This window comes from Urocampus carinirostris, chromosome 13 (genome assembly GCF_059441175.1).
Source record: "Urocampus carinirostris isolate Australia breed hairy pipefish chromosome 13, RoL_Ucar_1.0, whole genome shotgun sequence".
NCBI classification, from domain to species: Eukaryota; Metazoa; Chordata; class Actinopteri; order Syngnathiformes; family Syngnathidae; genus Urocampus; species Urocampus carinirostris.
Window position 1 is genome coordinate 15,474,348 of NC_142361.1, and position 10,010 is coordinate 15,484,357.

The 10,010-nt window shown below is 44.0% G+C and overlaps 1 protein-coding gene across 3 annotated transcripts; it reads right to left on the bottom strand.

Moving 5' to 3' along the window:
- Positions 1-429: 429 nt before the first annotated feature.
- zbtb18 (zinc finger and BTB domain containing 18) lies at positions 430-9,414 on the bottom strand. Of its 3 annotated transcripts, none has more exons than XM_088351438.1 (2): positions 8,977-9,414; positions 430-2,145 (listed from the first exon to the last, which is right to left on the bottom strand). In XM_088351438.1, the coding sequence occupies exon 2, from the start codon at positions 2,126-2,128 to the stop codon at positions 545-547; it is 1,584 nt and encodes a 527-aa protein (XP_088207564.1). In that variant the 5' UTR covers positions 2,129-2,145; positions 8,977-9,414; the 3' UTR covers positions 430-544. The 3 variants fall into 3 exon arrangements, with proteins under 3 accessions (XP_088207564.1, XP_088207563.1, XP_088207562.1); XM_088351437.1 differs by lacking the exon at positions 8,977-9,414 and adding an exon at positions 5,152-5,432; XM_088351436.1 differs by lacking the exon at positions 8,977-9,414 and adding an exon at positions 3,328-3,474.
- Positions 9,415-10,010: the final 596 nt, after the last annotated feature.

Sequence of the window (10,010 nt, forward strand, 5' to 3'; positions counted from 1 at the left end):
TAGGACTTGATTTTTCTTATTGTGGGGTTTAGTTCATCCACCACCACAAACAGGGGTTTAATGACAATACCATTTGACATGATTAAAATCGTAATGATTTTTTCTTTCCGCGACCATTGGCACTGTTGAATACCGAGCGCGTACATGCCAATGTTTTGACATTACAAAGCGATAGATGTTATCGCGTAATCTAATTCAATGCTAATTTAATCCGTTGTCTGAATATTAAAAACAGATACATGTACTTGTTTCAAAGCGGATGCGGCAAACTCTTCCAAATACAAAAATCAAATGCGATCATTCGAGTGTTTTTTTTTCATAAAGCAGAGTATAATACTTGTCTCGAGTCAATATCATTTTTTGTTGATTGAATTTGAAAGGGTGGGGAAAAAAAAGATAATCTGTGGATGTTAAAGAGAGCAAAATAAGCAAAAGGTAGTGTTGTTAGGCATGCGAGTGTACTTTGGTGACATTTTTTAGATGTATTTTTCTAAACGAGAGTTGGGAAATGGCGCTTCGATAGGACGCGCGCGCGGCCGTTGCCTTATTTCCAGAGTTCCTGCGAGCTGTCCTCGATAGCCCAGTCCCTGACGTTAGGCAGCGCCAGCGGCTCGCTTTTGACCGAGAGCGAGTTGACCAGTTCGCAGTGGAACTTTCGGATGTGCCGGTAGAGATCTCCCGACTGCGTGAAGCGGCGCTCGCACCACTTGCAAGCGTGCGGCTTCTCGCGCGTGTGCACCACGGCGTGCCGGCTCAAGTTGTGCGAGTACTGGAAGCTCTTTCCGCATGTGGCGCACGTGTAGGGCTTTTCGCCCGAATGTGTGCGCTCGTGGCGCTTGAGCGTGTACATGCAAGAGAAGGTCTTGCTGCAGATGTTGCAGGTGGGCACGTTGACGTCGCCAGCGGTGGGCTTGGCGCGCACGCCCTCCTGCTCGCGGAAGTGCGAGCTCAGGTGCAGTTGCAGGATGTGCGGCGAAGGGAACACCTTGTTGCACAGCGGGCACATGAAGATCTGCGTGTGGGGTGCAGCTAACATGTTGGAGACGTACGGCAGCAGGGCGCCTTCCGCGCCGCCTGCTGCCTCAGATGGGATTTCGTCCGCAGCCGGCTTGTCGTCGCGCTCCAACTCAGACGCCAGCGAGGCTTCGCGCAAAGCCGAGAGGTGCGCCTCCAGGCCGAGGCGCCGTTGCGCCGACAATGGACCGCCAACGCCTCTGTGCCCTGGCACTTTCCCACTGTGATCCATTTCATAGTCTGGGCCCGCCAGATCCTCCTCATCCGACGCCGTGCCCCTCTCTACCTTCACCCTCACGGCCAACGGGCTCTGGAGACTGTCAGGTGGAGAGCCACCGCCGAAGAAGTTGGTGTGGTGGTTGACCCCAGGAGTGGGTTTTACAGACAAGTCCAGGACGCAGTCTGCCACGTCGCTACCGCGGTGGCCTTGCGAGCAGACGGAACGCTGTGACCTCTGCGAAAGCGAACCGGTAGAGCTGGACGGGCTCCCGGCAGGAGATGAGGGTTTGACATCAGCCTCGCCGTGGCAAGGGCTGGCCGGCACCACTAACGTAGGCGTTCCGGGCCTCTCGGTGGACGGCATCCTCAACCAAAGCGCCTCCGTCTCGGTCTTGCCGTCGTCTTCGTCATCGCTCAGGTCGGCGGCTGTAGCGCGTCCCACCGACCCGTCCGAAAGGCTATCGGCCTTGTCGGAGCAGCTGGAGCCAGCGCCATCGTCCTCGCGCCGCGTGCTGTCTGCTTCAGTAGCAGTCGCCTTACGCTTGAGCCTCTTTTTACACACCTTGACAATATCATACATGTGCAGGTAGGACGCGGCGGCCAGAACGTCCTCCACCGGCAGGTCCTGGAAGCGCAGCTTGCCCTCGTACATGAACTCCAGCAGCAGCGAGAACGCCGGCGCCGTTACGATGTCGCTGTTGAGGTGCACCACATCGCGCTTGTCCAGCTGATCTTTGTAGAAGAGATGGAAGTACATGCTGCACGATGCCAGCACGGCACGGTGCGCGCGGAATTGCGCCTCGCCAACCAGCACCGTGGAGTCGCAGAGGAAGCCCTGGTGCCGTTGCTCGCTCAGACACTGAAGCAAATGTCGGCTGTGGTCGGGGAACTCCATCCTGCTGTCCTCATAACCTGAAAGAACGGAAAGAAAAGACATTCTTACTTTGATCCTACCACAACATCAATGAAGACATTTACAAAAAGTATTCAAAACAGCATTCTGTGCTTATCATATATTCGAGGAACATGAAAAAAAGATTAATGGGGTATCTTTATTGTCTTTAATTTCAAAATGTCCAATACTTTCTGGGTCTTGCGTTGAGTTGGGAGCGCACAAAAAAATTTAAATAAAGCATATATTCAAAATATTAATTTCGATCATTATTTAATTAAGAAGCGAAAAAACACCTAGTTGTGCTGTTATCTAATCAAAAGCCTGGCCACAACATAATACGTCCGACACTCCTACATTTCAGATACGGTGAAAAACGTAATTTCTTTCAGTGGTTGATTTGAAAAAAGAATACTGAAAATAATAGTGTTTAGTACGCAGGAGTCAGCACCAGATAAATAATAAAGAAATATGTAGGAATACAGGTTACATCCATACCAGTCCCTCACTGTGTTAGGAAAATTGATTGTTTTTAAAATGTCCAAATTTAATATTTGAAGAAATGGGGCTTGTTATCTTGTCGGTTAAATAATGGTTTCATTGCAGAAAAATATATTCATTGACAAAACTCAATATTCAGTCCGTCTAATAAAAAAATCAAACATAGCAGAATATTTCTGTGGTGATATCATACATTTTACACATTAATAACATTCACTTTAAAAAAAACAAAACAAAAAACTCCAAACCTATCATATCAACAAATATTTTGAAAACAGGAATCAGCCATTTTTAAAATGGATTTTGTTGTACTAAACTCGTCCACAAAATGTAACCATGCAGTGCTAAATTAGTACTCATACACTGTCGACCTTGCATTATATTTATTTTTTTATGAATCTAGTAAGAACCAAAATATATCCAAAGTAACACACGCATTCCTTTCTCCTGTGCTGGAATATTTGCGCTCACTGCATCTTCGGCCGCCTCGTCTTGCTGCACTCTGGCCCGTTGCTGCTCCTACGCTGGTTATTTTTATTAACCCACTTTGGCCTGGCCCGCCACGGCCCTTTTAGGTAACCGGCTTTCCAGCCGCTGCCACGCGCAACAAACACACCTACCCAACCACCTCCTCCACACGGCTCCACGAAACTAACTGTGCAATCCGGCACCTCCTCTACCCTCGTCTTACAAAGACCCACCTGTTAACCACGTCGCTTTGTCCCGCCTGAGAAAATACATGCCGCTCAGTCGCCCGCTCGCTTTTCTGGTGTCGCTTGTTAGCCCGAATGCTCAAACGGCCTCATTTGAATGAAGCCTCGGCAAGAATGGAAGAGTGTGTGCGGTCTGTGTGTGAGTTTTAATGAGGGGCAGGGGAGGGTGTGTTAAAGGGGGTGTTTTTTTTGGGGGGGGGCTTACAGGGACGAGGGTGAACTAGCCCCTCCTCTACATACGCTTCAAGACACGGTCTTACAAGAAAAACCTTCGCACATCCACCTCCTCCTCCTCTGCCCAGAAGAAGATTTACAACACAATCACTGTAAGTGCCCCGCTCGTCACAGCAGCAATCCTAATCCTTAAGATGCCTAAAAATAAAGACCTGACCATGGACTGGCAGGGTCCGGCATCGCCCCGACCCGAACCGGCTCGTTTCAAAAGGAGGGGGGTCCGGGTCGGACAGGGATGGAGTGCGCTAGGAAAGGCCAGGAGGGAGAAGGGGGGCTTAGTCACATCTGATCCAGCTGACGGGGGCCATATGGCAGCTGCTAGCCAGATAAAGAGATTAAGACTAGCAGCGAGTGCGATTACAGCTGTCTAGCCAATTCAGGCAACGCAAATCTGCAACTTCTAAATTAGGCTCCCTCGCGCCGGGATCCACGCGTGGACCAAGCGGACACTTTCTAGTCATTTCCTAGTCGCCAGTGGATTCTGAATATAAAAGGAGTTTTGCACGTCAACTTTTAAATAACAGACAATCCGCTCATAATGTAAAAAAGTAACATAAACCCCGCTTATGGATCACCCTCAGCGAATCATTTAACTCAGTCAACTTAATCAATTCAGATACCTTTAAAATAATCAGTGTTTCTGGTTGACACTAAAGAAACAATAACTTTCAAATGTGAATGATTTAAGAATGTCAAATTTTCTGTGTTTCAACTCATTCGTGGAAACAGCTAAATGATATGTGAATGAAAGTCTTTATAGCCATGTCTTTAGTAGAAGCTTAACAAAAACATGCACGATGTGTTAACATGCCTTCAAATCTAAGCGTAATATAATAATCTTATACTTGGAGCGGCACTAACAATATAAGCCTGGAGAGAACATTTTAAATGCATATTTGACCGCTAAAATGAAAGAATCCATCTTCAGACTCTGCTGCGCTGACGGGTTTTGATAGCCAAATGAAATGCAACGTGTCCACTTTGTCTTTGCTTTTCAAAACAACACTGCCAAAAGAGATGGTTTTTAAATTTTACAGATCAGTTTATAGTTTTGGGGCCTTTTTTATTTTAACAGGTGGCTTTGTGTCCGTACTCAGCCAACAGTTACAGCAAATGGTTTAGTCTGATCTCGAATATAATAGAATTAAATTGTCTATATTATCATTGATATTAAAGTGGTGAAACCTTGTATGCAACAAGACGAGTCTGCCGAGTAAACATCTACTAAAAACTTTAAAGAGAAAATAAGATTGTCAGAATAAATAGGCAAAAAATATTTACTGCATTGTGCTGCTTATAGACATGCCCAAGTTATTATAATAGCGCAATGAAAAAAATTGTGCAGTCAGAAGTAGCGCGATAACTAAAATTACTAAAAGACATGAACTAATCCAACTCCTACTCCATATTCAAACAACACCAACTACCATTAAGCTCAAACACTGATAATATCGCAACTTTTGACTGAATTGCTGAGTAACAGGTAATTGAATTAAAGTACTCTGCATCTACTCTGGCGCACGCAAACCACAATCAAACACACACACACACACACTTGCATGTCATATGAGACGATACCTGCAGCGGTACGCATGAACTCGATTTAAGTCCACTGTGGCCGAGGAGTTGGAGCTCAGTGGCTTGCTCTCGTTCTCTCTTCTCTCCTCTCGCCTCTGAGTAGGTAGCGAACGAGCCGACAAACAAGCAGGAAGAGAAGGAGAAAAAAAACTAAGAGAGACGCCCGCTGTTGAAACTGCGAGGGACAGATGCAAAGTGGCGATGATGTTGGAGGGGGAACGAGATACCACTTCCCACCACCTCCTCCTCCCTGCTACTAACTGCCACGCACTGAGTACTAACTCTCCCAGGCTGCTTCACAATAAAGGACCAGGGAGGGGGGACGGCTTGGGAGGGGGTAGTGGGTGGATGGCAGCCTGTCAGCTGCTCTGACATCATCCTCAGATGGAGATGCTACCTCCAGCTGTGCTCTTTCTACAGCCATATGCTGCCTCCTCTACACTCTTGCCACCAGACTCCTCTTTCATTTCAACCAAGAACTTTGTCGCCCCCTCCTTGACAGCCCCCCTAGTCCCACTTGTCTCCCCCTCTCTTTCTTTCCCCGGCTAGGAAGCGATACTGAGCTACTAACAGCAGCAACAGCAGCAGTTAGCCGTCAGGAAAAGTAAATAAATGAAAAGCACGGAAAAGTTATCAACCGGTAGGAAATAGTTGTTTAGGTCGCGTTTGGTGTCTCTTGAGGACAAAAGGAACATTTGCAAGTGACAGACGCACGCAGACGATGTTGTTGTCGTCCACTTTTTCACGCTCCAGCGACACTGCCTCTCTTCTTGTATTCACTCATTCATTTGTCCATCCGTCTCTCCTACCCAGACAACTACGATATGAGAAAACAATGGCCGACAAGCACTCTTTAATTAGTTGAGCTTTTTGGATTGCTTCAACAGTAAATGTGTCAAATGTGAATTTTTGAGAATAATAAGCCGCTTTGTTACAGAGTTGTTTTACAAGTTATTAAAACTGTTTGTTGAACTGTGAATTATTCAGAGATGTCAGAAACAGAAGAGACAGCCCTATAATAATTGTATTTGGTAACGCAATCACATTTTATTACAAATATCCTGGACTCTTAACTGTTTTTTAGCTTACTTGAATAGTAGCTTACTTGAATAACAAGAACATTTTCATCGTATTATTAACAACCTTAACAAGTACACAGACATTATAAATGGTTCATTTGTTCCGGTTTTAAGCCAACTAATGTCAGAAAAGGGCAAACATGTTGAATCTCGTTTCGAAAAAGTAAAACCATTTTTTTCCTAGTACTCCGTTCCCTGATCTTATTTTTGCCCTTCTTTCAAACATTCTTTTACTCACCTCAGTCACACTTTTTTATTTCATGCATCGTTTTTTTTTCTTGAACCTAAACATATCTCTTTTTTGACTCCCTGCTATTTTTTTTCTGCTCCACCTTTCCACAATCCAATATTGTAAGTTGATTTTTTTTTGCAATTTGTACCTGTCCAAAGGTTTTGCCAAGCCCGACAAAAGTGCTATAAGTCACTCGTACAAAAAGCGTGATTATAAAGAAAAGATCTAGACAGTATATGTCGCCCCTTTTATTTTCGACCTCTTTGACATGTATTCGCAACGGAATGGTTATTTGGCATCTATTTTAAATTGTCTGAAAAAGAGTGCACAGAAAAGCTCGTAGACTAATTTTTAAAATCCAAATGACAAGTTTTCACCTCCGGTTGGGTCAGGCTCGTTTAGGACGTTGAAGAAAACCCATTTTGTTTCATTTAATGAGTGAGGAAAGGTTACAATTTTGGCGGCAAACTTGCAGACATTTCACTATGAAAATGACAGCGAGTGTGTGTGCGTTTTAATTTTTGAATTAGTTCTACCTGTTTGGTAGGTATAGACAAGATAATAAGATTGAGTTGACAAAAAAGAATCTTTCTAGGACTACATGATTGAAGATTTCAGAGAGCATTGGGAACATACTTCAAAAGGAAAATGTGTAACACCAGCCTTGAAACTTTTCGGTCATGCCTCATACATTTAGTAGCAAATGTAGCCAAGTGGGTTAAGGTCATCACCTGCCACCATAGGATCAGCAGTTCAAGACCATTTTAAACAGACAGCTGTGGTGTCTTTGAGCAAGACAAAGATAACCTAAAATTCTTCGATAGGCATCACAGACATGTGTTTACCATAATCAGTCAACTTTCATGGACATAACATGATACAACTAGAATATGATCATTTGTCATATGGGCTTTCCCACACTAACAAAACCAGTCTAAACCCACTGTTTTGACTGTAAATCTGTCATTAATTATTGTAATCACTTAGTGAGCAGAATTTCTTTATCACTGGTCATTTCTTTCTTAAAAAGGCCACTGGTGTTGACAAGATATTACGGGAAAGGGCATAGTTTTGGCAAAGACGAGGGAGTTGTGCCCCCACCAATGTCAAGCAACCATTGTTTTGACCCTACCAATATTATGTGATCACATTTAAATAAATGCCAATCTCCTTACCAGTGCAAAGAACAAACCTACACTCTTGATTACCGATAATTTATTAAAACATCTGCTATGTGTTGTAAGGTAGCGGTCAACAAGCACCGAGTCACGGACCGGTACTGGGCCAGAATAAAGTTTACAAATTTTAGTATCAGTATCTAGGTTAAGTTATCAAAAATGATTTTAATCATGGGCCCATATATTTAACAATGTGGTACAATGAGTAAAAGAAGTGTGATGATTAGATAACATCTAATGCCTTTCCCTATGCCATTTATATCGATAGTGGTCTAGAGATTACATAGAGGATTTACACTTTTTATTATTTGTATTGTTATTATTACTCACAATATTATTAGGCCGGGCTGCGAGAATATTGTCAGGCCATCGTTGGAAGATTAATCTAGTGATTGCCAAATGTTTGTGTGGTGTTATGACGATGAGGCGGTCTGTATCTTTATCAAGGAAGAATTACCAATCAACTTATATGTTTTACCTGTACTTTTTTTTTGAACATTTCAAATTGTGCACATTGTATTCCCTTAGTAAAGGAAAATATATAAAAATATAGTGCTATGTATAATAAGCAACACTAAATGTGTTGCAAGTGGGGAAAGAATTAGGATGGGGAAAGAATGGTTTGTTTTGTTTATCTGACGGTTAAAATAAACGTGTTTACACAAATTATCTTGTTTTTTATTCCAACATAGTCTGTATTGCTGTGAGTAAATAGGTGCTGCGTTGGGATTGTAAGGTTTATTATCGCTTAATAAGGGGGATGGCGATCATTAATAAGGGGGGCAATTGGTGTAGGTTGACAGGTATGTTTTGATTATCTTATCAAGGAAATATAAAAAACCAACGATACAAAAGTGGATTCAATTATGAATTATGAAGGAACTTTCCCTGTTGTATCTTGGTAAACTTTTTCAAACGCTTGGCTTCAACTAAGAACGTAGGTGGCTATTTTTAAGTCAGTGTACAAGCGTAGGAATGGGACAAGCGTGTCACAAGGTTATGGCAATGTTTACATTGTGTTGATTGAACAAGTTCGATTGTCTGCATGGATCCTTCAAGACGTTGGCAAATGGCAAAGAGTCACGCCGAAAAGCTCAAGCTACGAGCGGCTAAAAGTGGAAGCGAACGTCGGGAAAAGAAAAGCTGGTTCCCGGACCTCAGCTACGTCCTCCATAGGACTTTCCTTCCTTCCTTTAGGCCTCGCTGCTATGACAACAGCTGCTAAAAAGGGCGAGCTAACACAACACAAGCATGCTAGGGATAAGGAAGCTACTTTTGACTCGCTCTCTCAAGCCCGAGATCTCCACTCACTCGCCGTGTCACAGGCGCCACTTACAGGCAGCACGCGCCGACGTCCCCCGCTGAATTCCTCCTCGCCTTTTTCCCCTCTGCCCCCCCGACGCCGACTTTCAGTCGCTTCCCATAACAGGCTCGTCGTGGCGAGGGGAAAGGAAGAAAGACTCTGCGGCGGCGGCCAGATGTTTCCGAGCTGTTGCTGTTGCTGCCTGCCTCCTGTTTTCTTTCCGCAGAACAGCTCGCAACTCGGGCTGCGACTTGACTGGCAAGGCTGGGGGGCAATAATGGAGGCTCGCCAAGGAGTAGAAGAGAAGAGATGGGTTGGAGGTGTCTCCTTGTTCCTCGCTTTTGCTCTTCTCTTCGTCAGTCGGCCGGCGAGGGGCTCAGCAAACGAGCGCGAAGACACGCACAGGCGGGGGAAGCGGTTCGGCCGAACCGACTGGTCGGGCGACTGTGTGAGGGGAGGGCTGCCAGCTCGCGCAAGACCGACTGGAGTGAGGGAGAGAGTCGACCTGCGCAGGGATTTGTGGGTAATGTAGTCTGACCAGAACGAGCAGGTGCACCGCTGTGCAAGTGCCTGGGTCATGCAGGTAACCGTCGTTAAAGGGACACTGTGTTATTTTGCACCTTCTATTGGTTAAGCAAAACTTCATCCTTTAAAAATAAATAATATTGATTTGAATGATAACCTTCGCTTTTCAGGGTTATTTTTCTTATTTGAGCGGGGATTGAAATAAAAAAAATGCCTGTCGGAAAAATATGTCAAAGGATGTTGCTTATCTTGATATTATTTATTATTAAAAACTCCCAAAGTTAAAAAACTTAAAACATATTTCTTTTAATAGCGCACACTAAAAAAATCTTAAAGCATTGGCCAAACGTTTAGCATTTTTTTGAGTATTTGTTTTTTAACAGTTCTATGTTTTGAAATTAATCTATATATATGAAATTGACGATTATTGTTTTGTATTTTAAAGACCATAGCTGGTCCTATTTCATTTAAAAAATAAACACGACAAAATAATCTAAAATATCTTTTAAAAAATCTAAAAATTACGTGTCAGGCGGTATTGA